Source organism: Magallana gigas, chromosome 3 (genome assembly GCF_963853765.1).
Source record: "Magallana gigas chromosome 3, xbMagGiga1.1, whole genome shotgun sequence".
NCBI classification, from domain to species: domain Eukaryota; kingdom Metazoa; phylum Mollusca; class Bivalvia; order Ostreida; family Ostreidae; genus Magallana; species Magallana gigas.
Window position 1 is genome coordinate 46,901,025 of NC_088855.1, and position 18,662 is coordinate 46,919,686.

Here is an 18,662-nt window from a genome sequence, read left to right on the forward strand (position 1 = left end):
CCGTTAAAAAGTTTAAGCAAATAAAGTGAAAGTTTTGGCAGCTGCAGACAGACAGAGATAGCAAAACGCCATATTCAGAACATCAGGGCATTATGCTTACTATGACCATTTAACGAAAACACTTGTTTTTTGCAGCTCTGATAACTATATGAACTAGGCTATAGAAAAATGACATAATGTTTAGCGCGTTTTTTATTTTATTTTTTTTTTGGGGGGGGGGGGGGCAGGTGGGTCCTTGTCATATAAAATGTAATGTATCTAATACATTAAATGTTTGTTGTCTCAAGGTAAAATAAAAGACAAAGAAAAACTTATTCCACATAACTTTTTATTTACAAAATTAATTCGTAAAAGCAGGATCACTAAATTTTACCGACATTGTAATTGTGTAGAAATAATGAACAACTGCATGATAACAATCACGTGGACGACATTGAAATATCAAGAATCATGTCAGTAACAATAAATATAACTTGATATCGCGATAAATAATAACAGTGAAATCATATTTTATACAAAATACCGGGAATATGAATTAAAATCATGATAAATGATTTGATAGATTCGAGACTTCCCCGTCAGTGAAACCTTTCATGGGTTTATCAGTGTAAGGAAGTGACGACACAGCAAAACATAAACAAAAGTGCTGTACACAAAAATATACTGTACATCCATTGATAACTGAAAGCAACAACTGAGAGAGAAGTACAAAAGATACATCTGATATTAAATCATTAATTAAAAAAATGTTATGTTTACAAATAAATTACACGCCACACAACCGTTGGGGTGTTTTACATTGTATAGAGACGTGAATGAATATATTTACAAAAACGTTTCAATGTTACTCGCCACTGAATCATATAGACGTGGTCCCCATGTAACGAATAACACAAACAATCAAACGTTGCAAAGTATCCTGTTCAAATATTTCAACAATGGTGTTTTCATAAAACTTTATACAGATAATCGACGTGTGTTTAAAGGGGCTACATCACTCTTAAATATATTGCATTGAAACATATATCGACTTCACTACAGACAGTATTGGTTGTCGAATATGAGAGACCAAATACTTGGTTGTGATACGCTAGCAATGCTTCAAGATATTAAACAAAGTAGTCCGTCCTCTCTTACATTGCAATTCAAAACTCGTCGCTTGCTGCCAGTAGCCATCGCTAAATCAGCGCGTGTCTGGCATAAAAGGAAGGGCTCCCCTGTATACTGAAGGGAAGTGAGTACAATTTAGGTCACCAAATATGACACTTTTTTTCCGGGTTCATAGGACTTCCTAGCGGACACTGGTAAGCCTCAGAGAAATCATAGGAATTAGACAATGGACCCAGGACTCTACAAAGTAATATACTAGTAATTAGTTTCTGGTACCGAGAGTTATGAACACGTGCATATCGGGTTGATGTCGGGGACTAAAGTTTTGCAGTCGATTCATTCTCGTAAATTCATTTTTTTGCACACAATTTTTTTTATTTCTATAGTTTAAATTACAAAAATTCATGAGTCAAACAACTAGTACTATTAAAGCAAATTTCAATAATGTTTACGTATATATAAATGTTTTTAAACGTAAGCAGCAACAAAGTTTTTGAAAGCCAACAGAGTTACTGCAAGAAACCAAGATGAATTATCCTTCGTGCTACCTCAGGCACGTAGAATCAGGGGGGCCAGGCCCCCCCCCCCCCACTTTTTCTTGCCGCAGCTAATTTTTTTAACATTTACATATAAAAAATTGAATTATCATGGAGTTGCCCCCCCCCACTTTTTTGGTAGCATGTAAAAAACTAATATGAAGATAAGGAAATGAGGACTGAAATTGAAGTTATATACTACGCCGGCTACCCCCCCCCCCCCCCCCCTCACAGATTAGGATTTTTTGAAGATTTTGGGAAGGTCCTATTTTCCTTTTTTTTTTTTTTGCTTGTCAAGATTTTTTGGATGAGTTTGCCCCCCCCCCCCCCCCACTTTCAAAAACGATGCTACGTGCCTGTACCTGATAATGGATATACATGAGAGACGTTGAACAATCACCTGATAGATCCTGGACTATGGACAGACGTCCGAATTTTCTCCAGAGCCTCCTCGTCACGCATGCTTCCACACCAAATCTTAAAATCACAGATTTGATACAGTTCAGAAATTTGTCCATTTTAAATTTATGTTTAAAATTGCACATTTTATTACAAGTATTTTTGTTAGTTATGGTCTTTTGTGCATGTAATATTTTGCTAAAATCTGTACTTGAAGGTTTGTGTCATTTTTACCTGAAAAGGAGCATTCAATGGAATCTCAGGCAAAATTTTCATTTAAAATTTATTACACATTGCTATGGAGTTTAATTTTACGAGATATCAAAATTGTCACATAACACAAAATTTACTTAATCTAAAATTCAAGTAGTGTTTTAATGTGAGGCACAATTGCATTCGTGTTATTTGATAAAATATGTGTACATTGACTTTTTTTTAATGATTTTTGTATGCAGTAAAATCAAGGCAGTAGGATAACTGTACTTGCTAACATCAAGATAGGTGATTTTAAGATGTGAAATTGATTATCGATCTTTATTCTAATCGTTGTCAACAATAAAATGTGTTCAAATCAAAGAACATATAGTATTGGCTGAATAAACTGTAAAGAAATAGGACTTAATATCTGAAAAATTTCAACTGAAATAAATAGGTATTCATATGACTAATTTGGGAAAAAAAATCTTTACTACTAGAGTAAAGAGAAGTATAGGTGACTTACCTGTGCGTAGTTAAGGAAAAACAACTGCTGATGCGTCAGTCCGATTCCTGGAAGGTCTTTTTCTGGACCATACTCTTCTAACCCTTTTTTGTAGGCCTAAATGAAATTTTGTTAGACGTGTCTTTTGATAGTAACCCTAGTGCTGCAGTAATCCCTTCTCTACGAGACTATTTCTATCACGTTTTCTATATTTACCCGATAAGCTTGCTTCAGTCCACCATTGTCGGCAATATTTTCGCCTTGCGTGTTTTTCCCATCAATCTACATTCAAATATTAAAGCAAACTAGTCTTGATTGTTTTCATTTCAGTAAAATTTTTGAAGAATATCATTTGTTTGGAGAAAAATTCATTTTACTTTTACCACAATTTTAACGTTTCTGTCCGAGCATTCATTGATTGAACCTACATTGAGGCCTATTTGCTCCAACTTGTAGCTGGAATACTGGTCAATCATGCACTGGGCTCGCTGTCTAAAAGCGTCTATCGTCTCGTTTTTCCACCATTGCTTCAAATTACCAGACATGTCGTACTGTCGACCTTAATGAATATCAATGGATATAAACTCCTCCATCATTGTTATATATTGCACCATCATGCAAACATTTATTCTTGCGTATTCTTTATTAAATCAATATACATCAAAACTCGTTGATAGCGAAGATCGAGAGACCAAAGAAAAGGTTTCGCTGTAACCGTAATTTGTTATAGTTCAGACTGCTGACAGTATTTTAAACTACATGTATAAAGTTATTAAATTGATATCCTCGGATTAACAAAAAATGTAAATATAATCTTATTACTTTATGATTTTAAAGTTTTCTATGCAACATTTGAATCTCAATATTTGATTAATTCATTACATACGTACTAATACATCTTAAAAATTTTTATGTATCTTCAGTGAAATTTGTCATGAAAAATATTCATTAAATAATAAGATAGATTAAAGTTTGCTAACTGGGATCTTGAAAATACATGTACATGTACATGTACTTCGTTATAGTGGTGTTCGTTATATACGGCAATTTATTAGATAGGTTTATATAAAAACTTTGCAGGGACATTAGTAAGAATTCCTTATAGTCGTAAAATTGTTATATCTGCGTTCGTTTCAATCGAGTGTTGCTGTACCTATATATTTTATATTCCTAAATGGAAACTATAATTGATGTATATTATTCACTTCAGTGTGGTAGTAATTACTACTGAGAATCTTCTTAATGGAAATTATGGCAGCGTCTTCATAGCTTACAGACAAATGATTTCTCAGAATTCATCAATACCGATTAACATTCCGGTTCACTCACCTTTATCATCAAAGCCATGTGTGATTTCATGCCCGATAACTACTCCAATGCCACCATAATTCAAAGATCTGTCAAGAGGAAATACAAAATTACATAAAAATTGGAAACTAAAGAAGCTTAATATACATGACTTTAAGCGTAAAAACCATCCACGATTGATCATCTTTGAATCCCATTTATCAGTTTGAGTTAATAAAATTGCTTGAGAATTTCTTTTAAAAGGGGAATTATGCAATTGTTAACACTCTTAACTCGCATTATTAAACATATTTTAGATTTTATTACTACATAAAAGTCAAGTTTTGACTAATAAATGAAATTATTTAATTCAATATAGAATTCAATTAAAAGACATAGTTCTTAAAAGTTGTATTTCTGTTGTTTCTGTATATCTACCAATACAAGGAGGGTTTTTTTTTTTTACATAGAAACTGCATAAAAAGTAAAAAGTATAATCTTAAAAATTGCTACAGTGTACATGTAGTTATAAAAAAAGGCAATCGGTTTTTAGAACGCAGTTCGCAATTGAATAGTGAACTGCGTTCTAGAACGCAGTTCGCAATTCAAAATTTAGAATTCATATTTGGGGCCCGAAATTTTCAGGGGCATCTACTAGTGGTATACCATTACCACCCTGAAAATATGGTGAAGTAGCCATCTCTACTTTTTGAGATTCGGGCTTATTTGCAATTGAATAGTGAACTGCGTTCTAGAACGCAGTTCGCAATTCAAAATTTAGAATTCATATTTGGGGCTCGAAATTATCAAGGGCATATACTGGTGGTATTTAACTATCACTGTGAAAATATGGTGATGCAGTCATCTATAGTTTCTTAGGATCGGGCTTATATGCAATTGAATAGTGAACTGCGATCTAGAACGCAGTTCGCAATTCAAAATTTAGAATTCATATTAAGGGCCCGAAAATTTCAGGGGCATCTTCTAGTGGTATTACACTACCACTGTGAAAATATGGTGATGCAGTTATCTATAGTTTCTGAGAATCGGGCTTACATGCAATTGAATAGTGAACTGCGCTCTAGAACGCAGTTCGCAATTCAAAATTTTGAATTCAGATTTCGGGCCTGCAATTTTAAGGGTCATTTAATAGTTGACCACTTCTATCATAAATACACATGTATGGTGAAGTGGTGATCTCTAGTTTTTGTGGTATGAGGCCCTTAAAACTTAAATATTAATTATTTTGTGGTTTTAAACATCGGGCTCGGAAACATCGAGGGCCCTACCCTTGACCCTGAAAATTTATAAACTATTGATCTTACTGAAAATACACATACGCTAATACTGAATATTTCTCTCAACTTCTTTCACACAAATATGAAATAAATTATTCTTGACATGACATTCGATATTTTTTTTACTATATTATGGAATTACATGTAGGCTCAAACAAAAATGGACTTAAACCAAACAAGAGGAAATTTTGTTTAAATTTTGCAGATTTTGTTTTCTGCTAAAACATTTTTGACAGTACTTCACTATTAAAAGTTAAACTTTTAAATTTAAGTCAATGTAATCTTGCATGTGTTTTGTTGGTATTATCTCACTTAATCATTAAGATAACCACATGACATGCAATGCAAAAATATACTGAAAAATGCTTAATAACGATAAAAGACATCGTATCTCAACAGTTTTATCATTGACATATTAATTTTATACCTGGAAAATAATATCAATATAATTCAATTAATGTTTTTGTATTTCATCATTCAATTTTTTGTTTAATTGAATAAAAAATTGGACGGGATTTGAAAACTAATAGAGGAACTTCGAGCTGTTTTATTAGTAAGAGTGTAAAAAGACGCAGACCCAGAAATATTTTAAAGGAGTAGTGAGGGGTGATGAGAAATTTAGATGTATGAAGTACATGTTCGCTTGCAGGGTTTTTTCCAGAGGGAGTGGGATTTGGGGCTGCATAGAAACTCCAGCTTGTTTAGGAGGTCCAGGTACCGAAGCATTCAGGGGCTCCTAAATTTTTTTAGATTTGATTTTAAAGTACAAACGAAACCGTGAAATAAGCTTCTGCATTGGTGTTCCCGTGCTTCTTGAAAACCAACATTACACCCAAAAGATGCACAAACATATTTACAGCAAACCCCTATTCATGTAAAATGTATATATATATATATATATATATATATATATATATATATATATATATATATATGTTATTAAGAAATTTTTTATATGCCTGGTTGATTTTTTTCCCTTTTTCTCCCTGTCTTCTGTTTATTTTTTTAAAGGGAGGTTGAATTTTTTTTCAAAAGGACGGGGATGGGGGTGGACGTGTAGCATCCCCTTCTAAATCAGCAACTCTAAAAACCATTTAATTATAAAATATGATACAATATGATAAACTAGGATTGTTAATCATACCATTGACTAATCACATCTGATGATAACACGAACCCCCCCCCCCCCCAAAAAAAAAAAAAAAAACAACTGCCGTAAAAATTTAAATAATATCTTCAGTTTTACAATATGGAAAAGTCTTACACCCAATTTTCATCTCATTTTTATACCAGTCCCTAAAGCGAGCCGATACCCGCAAAAATACAAAAGAAAAATTGGGAATTATATTCCCTCAGTCATGTTTTGACGTGAACCCCCCGAAAAAAAAACTTGTTAAGAAAATATCGATGATTCCAAGCCCAATGTTTAAAACCCCATTATAATGGATAGAGTTTTATAAATGGAGACCCGAACCTCAATAACTAGAGATGACCACTTCATCATATTTTCATAGTGGTAATGGTATAACATTAGTAGATGACCCTAAAAATTTCAGGCCTAAAATTTGAATTCTAATTTTGAATTGCGAACTGCGTTCCAGAACACAGTTCGCTTTTCAATTGCAAATAAGCCAGAATCTCAAAAAGTTGAAATGATTACTTCACCATATTTTCAGGGTGGTAATGGTATACCACTAGTAGATGCCCCTGAAAATTTCGGGCCCCAAATATGAATTCTAAATTGTGAATTGCGAACTGCGTTCTAGAACGCAGTTCACTATTCAATTGCAAATAAGCCCGAATCTCAAAAAGTAGAGATGACCACTTCACCATATTTTCAGGGTGGTAATGGTATACCACTAGTAGATGCCCCTGAAAATTTCGGGCCCCAAATATGAATTCTAAATTTTGAATTGCGAACTGCGTTCTCTGAAAATTTCGAGCCCCAAATATGAATTCTAAATTTTGAATTGCGAACTGCGTTCTAGATAGAACGCAGTTCACTATTCAATTGCATATAAGCCCGATTCTTGAAAACTAGAGATAGTTGCATCACCATATTTTCACGGTGGTAGTGAAATACCACTAGTAGATGCCCCTGAAAATTTCGGGCCCCAAATATGAATTCTAAATTTTGAATTGCGAACTGCGTTCTAGAACGCAGTTCACTATTCAATTGCGAACTGCGAACTGCGTTCTAAAAACCGATTGCCGTTATAAAACATAACAAATGTTATTTAAAAACAATTGAAAATGTTACCGAATTGTTGCAAAATATAAGAACATAAAATTTATATACATTTCAAATTGATAAAAATAAATAATGAAGTTTATATCAATCACATTAATGAAAACAATTTAAAAGGTATTGAATTTTTATTGATATTCATTTTTGTAAATAAAATGAATGGATGAAGACAGAAGGTGATAAAAGACATGAACGGCGAAAGGGAAGGCAACCAATATTTTTTTTTTCAAAATCTTTCAACTACATATAATCTATGAACAATACACAAATAGATACCTGAAGGTTTATTTTGTCATTTCGTTAAGAGGATAATTTCCTTTTTTTATCTTTTTAAAAAAAAATGAAGATGCATTTATCTTAAATAATATTTAATGCGATAAATGATGCTTAAAATGTAAGAGCTATAACTAAATCATCAATGGTAGTGCCAAAACGATCCTGTACTAAATTAATTTGTTTTAATGATTTTTTTAATAGTTGAAACGCTGTGCTATCAACTTTCAAATACGACCAAAGTAAATTAAAGGCGGCATTAAATTTGTTTAAACAAAGGGTAAATAACCAAAGCTGAACTGCATGTACTTGAAGCGAAAGTGAGTTATCTTACTTGGGAAACTTGTCGCTGTAAAATGGAGGCTGTAGGATCCCGGCTGGGAAAACTGAATAAAAAAGAGAGGAAAAGACTCAAATAAAATATAAAAATAAAGATCATTCAAAATAAGATGGCAAGGACTTATATAGACGATGTTTGCTGTCCAATCCTTTTATGTCTCTTCTATTATAACATATTAATTTAATTTAGACATATTTTATTGAATTCCAAATGGATTGGTCATTATTCATATGGATTATGAAATATTGTTCAAAAAGGTTAAATACATTGCTATATCACATGTGCAATGCTAAGCGATGTTATTACTCGCTAAATCTTTTATTATTTTCGACTTGGCCTATAAGAACAGTACATCTCTCTCCATTGGTTTAACAAGAAATAATCAGGCACTAATATGGCTTTAATTAACAAGTCTATTACTTTTAAAATGATATTTCCAAATGACATAAAGATAAATTTATCACTTCATTATAGGATAAAAAATCATCTGATAAACAGCTGTATATGACTGCGATTACCTATGTCGTTCGTATTGGGATTGTAAAAGGCATTCACTACCGCAGGGTCTTGCTCCCATCTGCAATTGGACAAAAACATATTGTATAACTCTTAATATAAAAATGATTCACTGAGAAACTCAAGAAATAGTCCGCGATACTGTATTTATCATATGTATGAAATGACTAAATAAATGATTTACTTTAGAATATCAAATTTTTTGTGACGTCGATATAATTTCTGCCATTTTTCTACAGAAAATAGAATGTTAGACTTACTGGTCCTTGTCCACAGTATTTCGGAGCTTGATCATCGCAGAATGAACCTCAAACCGTTTGGTATTGACAATGTTTGAAAAGTAATCAGATCCAACGTGAAGCTAATGAATAAATGTGAATATCTATATGTAGACTACATATCTATGACACGTCAAATTCATAACAAGAGGCCCATGGGCCACATCGCTCACCTGAGGAACAATAGGTATGATAAAGTCAGCTTAATGGAGTCATAATACAAACAATCTGGACAATGTACAATAATACATGTAGATCCTGTATAAATAAAATCCATTTTCCCCCTTGGAACTCGGATAGCCCTGATTGCTGCCATTATTTACAAGAGCAGACTTTAATCACCGCTCCTGCACATATATAGGGACTCAACGTTACCCAGGCAGGAATGACCGCACACCTACGCAACTGAACAGGTACCAACGTTAACGCAAGCAGGGATAATGCAAGCAGGGATGACCACACACTTGCGCCAACGGCTCAACCTAACGCAAGCAGGGAGTACCGCACACCGCAACCACCACCAATACAAGCAGGTATGACCGCACACTTGTATTAATGCGAAATAGGGCAGGAATGACCGCGCACTCTGTATCGTAGGTTAGAAAACACGAAGATTAGATGGAGCAGGGATGTCCATACACTCAATCTATCCATACCTGTTCAAGGTTAATCCCAGACAGTCGCTCCTCGTAATGCAATAGACACTGTCCCTATATATGTGCCGGCCTAAACTAATTCATAGTATCTAAAAATTGGAAATCAAAATTAAACAAACTAATCCAGCCTAACCCAAAACTACTTATGCAGAACAACTTATATACATTGAATATTTATTATTGTATAAAAATAATCATCACAATAATTGGTTAACAGTGGATGCATTAATTAAAATAATCAAGAATCAATAAATCAAGGGATCATGATTTTCACAACTTTGAATCTACACTACCTGAGGATGCCTCCACACAAGTTTCAGTTTTCCTGGCTGTTTAGTTTCTGAGAAGAAGTTTTAAAGATTTACTCTATATATTCCTATGTAAAACTTCGACCCCCTATTGTGGCCCCACCCTACCCCTGGGGGTCATGAATTTCACAACTTTGAATCTACACTACCTGAGGATGCTTCCACAAAAGTTTCAGCTTTCCTGGCTGATTAGTTTCTGAGAAAAAGATTTTTAAAGATTTACTCTATATATTCCTACGTAAAACTTCGACCCCCCCCCATTGTGGCCCTACCCTACGCCTGGGGGTCATGATTTTCACAACTTTGAATCTACACTACCTGAGGATGCTTCCACACAAGTTTCAGCTTTCCAGGCTGTTTAGTTTCTGAGAAGAAGATTTTTAAAGATTTACTCTATATATTTCTATGTAAAACTTCGACCCCCCATTGTGGCCCCACCCTACCCCCAGGGGTCATGAATTTCACAACTTTGAATCTACACTACCTGAGGATGCCTCCACACAAGTTTCAGCTTTCCTGGCTGTTTAGTTTCTGAGAAGAAGATTTTTAAAGATTTACTCTATATATTCCTATGTAAAACTTCGACCCCCCATTGTGGCCCCACCCTACCCCCAGGGGTCATGAATTTCACAACTTTGAATCTATACTACCTGAGGATGCTTCCACACAAGTTTCAGCTTTCCTGGCTTTTTGGTTCTTGAGAAGAAGATTTTTGAAAATTTCTCAAAATTTTTCATTAATTTCTAATTATCTCCCCTTGAAAACGGGTGTGACCCTAAATTTTCACAACTTTGAATCCCCTTTGCCTAAGGATGATTTGTGCCAAGTTTAGTTGAAATTGGCCCAGTAGTTCTTGAGAAGATGTTGAAAATGTGAAAAGTTTACGGACAGACGGACGGACAGACGGACGACAGACAAAATGTGATCAGAATAGCTCACTTGAGCTTTCAGCTCAGGTGAGCTAAAAAAGAACTAACATAGTTTCACAGTCGAAAAGCTAGGTTTATCGACTGTGAGCTATAGTAAACTATAGTTAACGATTTTTAAACTATAACTTTCATCTGTAAAACCATATCTAACGGTTGTAAATTATAATTTACGAATGCTAATCTAAGTTTAACTGCCTGTTATTAAACGTTAACAATAGATTTTGTTGGTAAATATAAATCAACATATGTTAACAGTAATATACATCCGTTACCTTAAGTTTAGAGTTGTTAATCACAGTTTCACAAATAGCGAAACTATATATACAGATAAACTACGTTTTGCAATCCCAAATGAAAATTGTTTTCTGTGTTAATTATAGTTTACAATTATCGCGTTAACTATGGTTTACAGATATAAGATATAGATTGACATCCTTAACTATTATATAGTTTACGGTCCGTAAACTATTATTAATAGTCAACACACGATAAGCCTAGTTTATCGGCTGTGAAACTATGTTTAGCTTATTTTGTGATTTTAGCGTGTCATAAACAGCATAAATTGCATGGACATTTTGGGTAGTTCAGATAGCTTTTATTTTTCGTATTACATTTTTTTTATTTGGTAGGAACGTTACTTTATATCATTGATGGAAAACAAATGTACGTTAAAGATCTAAGTTTGTGCTTTGTCTTTTTGTGTTTGTCTATATTTGTAAAACCAGTATATTTGAAATAGAAATAAAACATTGAAATAAATATGCGTTAATGGAACAAAAGGAAGATGAGTAGTACACATTGGTGAAGACCATCTTCTTGTCTATTTCATTTACCTCATTCTTACCACAATCGGCAAATTGACATTTTGCAAAGTTAGATCACTTGTATCCAATTATATTATTGTTTTGCTTCTACCACCCCAAAACTACCTAGGTTACTTTATTGTTCAAGCTAGTTCTGAATGTAATACTTTTTAGTTATCTTTTTTAAAGTACTATAGTATCTACTGATTGTGTATTCAGCCGACAAGGGCACATAGTAAATTATGTAATATACATGTATTGTAACTGTCTTAAACGAGTAACAAATAGTCTTACCTTTTCGTATTTTTCATTAAGTTTGGATTCGTTTTTAATGAAATCAGGATACCCAATTCTTTCATTCATAGCATACGCCTAAAACGAGGCAAATGAATTATATTTATCATTTGACTAACAAAATTATCAACACTTCAGTTAAATATATAACTTGACTTACCTTGACCCTTGCGACCTTTCGCGTAGACTCGTCCATCCAATCATTCTCATTTAAGAGATCGTTAAAGGCTTCCCTTAGATTGTGAATCATGTGTAATGCCTAATTATAAATTTCAAAGAAAGCTTGGTTACAAATTGACGTAATCAGAACTTTATTACAAGTTTGTGGCAATATTTTTGATAATATATTTGATAAAAAAATATCAAAGCTTATTAAAATTAAGCATTTCAACTGTTACTCACAGCGTCTTTGCTCTCTTTTTTAAAATTCTCTCGAATAAACATGGCGCCTACTGCCATCCCCATTTCTTCATTCGTCAACTCGACGCATTTCTGCCACCGAGGCTTATCTCGAGTTATTCCCTGAAAAATTACATTTCCATCTAAATCTGTCTTAATAAGCATAATCTCAAAGAAGTAAAATTATTTTAAAAACTCAAGACATGTTCACGAAACATGTTCAAGATATTCTCTAATATTTATCCCAGCTCTGGGGAGATTAAACTGTATGACAATTCGCCCATTCGCCCTCTTTCGTGGACAGGTGCTACTAACAAAATCTTTTACCTCACAAACTATATACATAATAACAGTCAAATTTGGTTCCTATAATCAACATTTATTAAAGGGTCTGATGCATTTTTGACTGTTTTTTATTTTGTAGAAAAGTTGATTGAAGATGTATTTGTCTTATTCATTTGCATCACTATATGTATATGAGGGTTTTCAGTTTGTAAATATAGAAAGCAACTCTAATCAATAAATTTCTCTGCCTTGAATACTAGTTAAATCTTTGAAAAGATATCTTGTTAAGTTAATGTTTCCCAAAAATCACAAGCGGTCGAATTAATGCAGTTTTATTCATTAAATGCTAAAATGACAGGAAAAAGTTTATTTGATGACTTTTATATCAAGGACCTTTGGACCAGACTGAATATCATGGAAATATTTGATACGTACATCTGTTCAAAAAAGTATCAATATATTTTTAAGTTTATGTTGAATGGACACACGGCAAACCACGTGTAATAGGTAAAGGAACAGATCCAATATATAAATTCCAATGAGATCAAAATAAACATGTATAATGATATGTATAATGCAACAGTATGATGTTCTGCTAATATAAGGCACTTGTTATACATCTGCCATTATTAGTTGGTTAAATGCTCTAAAAATAAAAAAAATATTGGTCATTGTTAAAAACAAGTTTGTAGGAATAAGCAAGTGCCATTGATATTCTTCTTTTAATCCAGGATCTAAACTATGTCTGACAAATTGATCAGGTGTATAAAACCTACTGTCTACCTGTACACACCTGTGATCGGGCTCTGTAGTTCCGGCGGACCTTTTGATATACCTCAGGTAGATCTGGCATAAATTCCAACACAACTCTCCAAACAACATAGTTTGCTATTGTTCTACAAGTTAAAAGAGTTTGACTTACGATGTTAAGATTCTCAAATTATAGAGTCAAAATTTTCATATTTGTGAAGAAATCTCTTTGAAGGTACCTTTTATCAGTCTTGGCCAACAAGTCTGCTATATCTTTCATGTATTCTGGCGCAAAGGATACAAGTTTTTCATCATTGCTTAGGGAATAGGGCAGGAACTTTGAAAAGTATTGCATCCATTGAAACTGAGAAAAGAAGTTAAATACATCTACATGTACAATATAACAAATACTATGACAATGTTGAAACAAATAACACAGTTTACAGAGTAGAGGTTTTTATTTAAAAACAAGTATGATTAATGTACTCCAAAGGGGAAAAACGGTAAAATCGGACAAATAAAACATGCATTATAATAAAAAAAAAAGACGTCAAATGTTTATTTGGTTTGGTTTAATTTGTGTTTACATGATACCAATAGTTAGTGATTATATTGTGCAAGATATTTGTACCAAAGTTGCAAAAAAGGAACTGATAGGATTGTGTAAAAATTGATTTACTTTAAAGTATAGTGTATAATTGCTAATATGATATATAATCTACTTTTTCCTTCTTTACTAACTTACAGTAAAAAAAAATTATAAACATACTTCTAATCGAAATCTTTCTAAAGCCATGGTTCGTTACTCGTCATGTAATTGAAATAGAATCAGTGTCGCATACATTTATATTGACTCAAAAATAGCAATAAACCATGATAAACAAATCTCATTTTCTTGTCCGTATTGACCAAACATATTTCCATAGCAATTAAATCTTTTAAAAAAATCTATGGATTTAAAGGTCGTTTAGAAATGTCTTACTTGTGTTTTTATATTGACATTACAAGAGCAATGTAGTATATCATTGCGATATTGCAAACTAATTTAAAGACAACTTAATTCAATTGTCATACAGTTATAGCTAATGCCTCATCTCATTTGGTATGTAGACAGAGTTAATCCAAGTCTACAGTTATATTTAATTATTCGGTCACGTTCTAATTTACTAAAACATATCTTTTCACATGAAGAGTACATCTTAACTGTCAAAATGTATTATGTTCACTTTTGAAATTCATTGCATAAATTTATTGTTTTACAGTTTATTTCGTATGACTTAATGGTAATTTACAATTAAGCTTTTGTATAATATGAGTTACATGTATACTCATTATCGACTTTTTTAAAAATCACAAAAAAAGAGATTTTAAATAAAAAATAAAGTTTGATTAGTGGCAGATCCATTCACTTATGATACAAATCGTGTACCAAACGCAGAAACTTAGACGCTTTTTGAGCATGTTATTGCGCTGATTCAAAGACAAAAAACTTGTGCAATCTACAGATAACAGACAGGCGACGAAGCAGCAACAAAAAGAACATAAAGAAGGCGAATTTCAATTCAACACTAAACGTCAACACGTTATGACAAACGCATGCAATTATAGATAAAACACAAAACTATCAACGGTATTAAATTCAAGAAAACTCCCTCTAAAACCATTTACAAAAGAATCAAATTTTAGAAAACAGGAAATGGCTTTTGATAAGCCTGATCCGAAAACGTAAACTGGGGTTTATTATTAGAAAATTCTATTTACAAAACACCCAGTTCATATTAAGAAATGTCTTCTATTTACACACAATCAAAGGATCGTTGTTCTAATTACTGTCTAAAATAGTACAGCCTGTTATCAATCTTTTATGTAACCGTTCAATAGGATTTCTGACCTAATTACAGATAAACAAAACGTACCATCAATTCTTAATCAGGGTCGATCATGTATGTCAGTGTTAATGTCAGATTTCTTTTGAACTTAAGCCTTTCTTTTTTCTAAGTCAATCTAAGATATAGCTAAAACCGACCATCAAAAGAGTACGTTTCCAGAAATAAAATTGCTGGTCGTTGCGATATGTTTTATTTTGAAACAAAGATTTTTCACTCATATTCAGTAGAAAAATCCGCTTTATTTACTCTCTAATAGGAAAAAACTTAAAGAGTAAAAAATCTGTTTCGAACAAAAAGCTAAAGTTAAAAAGGCCATTTTTCTTTAATTGTGTTTGAAAAACAGTGGAAAACCTTGTTAATCTTCTTTAAGGGATAATATCTTTTAGGTTTTATACTGTAACGGCCGATGTCTTTGTAGTTAAGTCTAAATGCAATTAGTATTAACTAGAAATCGTGGAAACGGAATCTGCCCTTGTCACTTGTAGGACAATCATGACAAATGGCTGCAATATCTTCCCGTGTCCTTGCTCGGATTCTGATTATCAGCAGTCATATCAAGAAAAACAAACTTGTTATTCACCAAAATTATTATGGTTCAAGGAAACCAGTGCAAAATTCATGAGAAAAACAGCCCCTGGTTAAGTAGAGTTACTTCCCTCTGTTTACTTACTTTCGGAACATCTCTCGCAAGATCTCCAATAGACATCTTATTGTAGATGGCACCAGTGTCATGTCGCTCGGAAGACGGTTTGGTAATCTTAATTGATAAATAGTATTCATGAAAATCAGAAATTAAATTGATTTAAAGAATTCAAGATAGTCTTCTTTATTGAAATATTATTTCTCTACTCTATCAATATTAATTCAAAAGGTTGACTCAGTTGAACACCACATAGCATAAATTGACTGTTTCATGTACGTACACGAATATTTCGTGTATACATATCACATGTAATGATCCCGAAGTTTTTCTTTACTATATGTTCTCTATGTTACGAAAGTCAATTTTCAGTAAAAGATGTTTTTTCCTAGTGATACTTGCATTAGCGATCTTTGTTTCAAACTGCAGCACTTGATACATGTCTCTCTCGGCGTCTGTCTGATTGGCCCCGAACAGAATGGCCGTGTCCACCATGTACTGCAGATAGGCGTGGATGTAGTCAGACACCCGGTCGTTAAGGTAGTACTCCCGGCTCGGCATCCCAAAGTCAGGCTGGTCTATCTACAATAGCAGGACGATGACGAGACATTGCACCAAGATATCGCGCTACTTCGATTGCTATGTAAACCTTTGACTTTGCCTAAGACAAATTAATCGTACATTAGAGAAAATTTTGTTAGTGTTTTGAAACGTTCGACATTAATAATGAACAAGAAATCTGGATATAGATGCATTACAGTATCATTTTAATTATGTTTATTCTGATTTGTTCAAATTATCCTTCAAATTCAAATAAAGGTCAAAGAATTCCTTACATGTACAGAATAATCCATTTTATATCAATTTCCTAAGCCTAAAGAAACATGAGATAAAGGTTGAAGTTTGTAATTATTTCTTATTTATGGTTTTTAACAACTTCAATATCTTTGTTTTCCACCCTTTTTTTTAAATGATTAGAAACTAATTGAAGAACAGCTTGTAACTGGATAGTATATTTATTTCTTCTTTGACCTGACATGACATGATGTACTTTATCATCTGAACTTAGTGCGGTGTTACGCTGTTGTCAAATCTAAAAAACGAAAGGATAAAAAACCTGCCAGATTCCATAGTTCAACAAGTATAGGAAAGGAGACTCCATCTGAATACTTTGTTGTGTAAGAGTGCGTTTTTGACACCTAAAGCTGTCGTGCTTACATCAGAACGCGATACACATAAACACATATTACATTTCGAATTAAAGTAATTCAATCGGAACATTTTTACGATCCTTCGTCTCTCATTAAGAAAAGCTGTCACTCTCCCGTGATTTATGTGTACATTCAAGACGTTTCACTTCGCCTTTATCAGATTTCTCGTCATCTTGGTATCAAAAAAAAAAACATACCATGACGGCCCGTTGCAAAAATTCTAAAAACAAAAAACAACCTGTATAATATTGGATGAGGAGTTCTTGTCGTCTGCAGCCACGGAACAGAAGATGATGATGATGCTGGTGAAGTTAGCCCTCACCAGACCCAGGGACTCCTCAACGACGAAGCTGTCCTCCTTCCAATTTTTCTCAACAACCGGCCATCCCCCCAGCAGGGAAATCATCTGATGTAACGGCGCATCGCCGACCGCTTCTATTCTACCTTTACATAAAACTTTTTATTTTGGATGCGAAAAGAATCAGACATATATATTAAATTGAAATGTTTACAGTACATATACAGGTTGTTCTATGCAGTACCTAAAATAAGTGTCATATTGTAATATTTGAATTTATTGGGTGCGTTATATTTATTATATTTTGACATAAGGATAACTAAATGTTTAAGAAGATATTGAACATGTACATCTGTATATGTACATGTTTTAGGAAGGAGCTTTATGGGACCGATCATATAATCTCTAATAAAATGTAGTCTACTCTAAGCCCAAAGTTTTGTGAATTTGAATTCCATGTTTTGAAATCATATTTTATAACCTTCAATTATCATAATCAGGAAATCATTTTATCGCTTTTCATTCAGCTACTAATAATATGAGTGTTTTTGCATATTTTTTAAACATTAATAAAACTCATAAGTATTACGCCAATAATATTTTCTGTTATCTTGATGAAATTGAAATCACGTAATTCCGTAGCCTGTACTTGATCGGGTTTTATTGATCCATCGTTCCGGGTTCTCTATGATAGCGCCGACAGACACTTTTGGACAATAAAGTACTTATCTTTCTTACTGTCTTTGACAAATACTCGCTGTGCAGAACTAATCGTTTCCGTAATAAACTGTAATTATCGTCTACTCAACTGAGAGTTTCTTTTTATTTAAGAAATAAACATTTATGGAGGCGGTGGTGTTTATCAGGACCTATTTTCTGGAAATGACTTTTAACCTCTGTTATACATTATTACACAGGGCATGTGAATCTGTTCCAGATCTTTTCAAGACAATTAAAGACTAAATATTGCTAAATATTTTTAGCGAGAGAAACAAGAGAAATTACAGAGACCCAGTTCGTTTGATCTCTTGAAATTGAACCTTCCATGTATTTTCTCTCATTTCATGCGATTTGAAAGAGCACTTACTTGTATTAATACAAGACTTGTAGAGATGTTTAGCTTTTGATGTCGCTACGCTGTCATAATCTTGTATTCCCTCTTCCAACAAGCCTGCTCATTAAGTAAAATACAGGCATCAGTAAAAAAAAATACAG

At 33.1% G+C, this 18,662-nt stretch overlaps 1 protein-coding gene across 2 annotated transcripts in view; it reads right to left on the minus strand.

Annotated features, from left to right (window-relative positions):
• Positions 1–311: 311 nt before the first annotated feature.
• Positions 312–18,662, minus strand: part of LOC105338735 (neprilysin-1) — a 32,971-nt gene continuing 14,620 nt past the window's right edge. For both annotated transcript variants that reach the window (XM_011443971.4, XM_066080050.1), the window contains exons 4-21: positions 18,535–18,618; positions 17,388–17,593; positions 16,341–16,520; positions 15,969–16,055; positions 13,649–13,773; positions 13,453–13,555; positions 12,378–12,497; positions 12,136–12,234; positions 11,976–12,053; positions 8,968–9,068; positions 8,710–8,768; positions 8,186–8,237; positions 4,075–4,142; positions 3,174–3,304; positions 2,962–3,027; positions 2,767–2,862; positions 2,047–2,123; positions 312–1,350 (exon numbers count right to left, since the gene is read on the minus strand). In XM_011443971.4, coding sequence (XP_011442273.3) covers positions 1,251–1,350; positions 2,047–2,123; positions 2,767–2,862; positions 2,962–3,027; positions 3,174–3,304; positions 4,075–4,142; positions 8,186–8,237; positions 8,710–8,768; positions 8,968–9,068; positions 11,976–12,053; positions 12,136–12,234; positions 12,378–12,497; positions 13,453–13,555; positions 13,649–13,773; positions 15,969–16,055; positions 16,341–16,520; positions 17,388–17,593; positions 18,535–18,618 — 1,832 coding nt within the window. In that variant the 3' untranslated portion in view covers positions 312–1,250. The remainder of the gene's footprint in view (positions 1,351–2,046; positions 2,124–2,766; positions 2,863–2,961; positions 3,028–3,173; positions 3,305–4,074; positions 4,143–8,185; positions 8,238–8,709; positions 8,769–8,967; positions 9,069–11,975; positions 12,054–12,135; positions 12,235–12,377; positions 12,498–13,452; positions 13,556–13,648; positions 13,774–15,968; positions 16,056–16,340; positions 16,521–17,387; positions 17,594–18,534; positions 18,619–18,662) is intronic.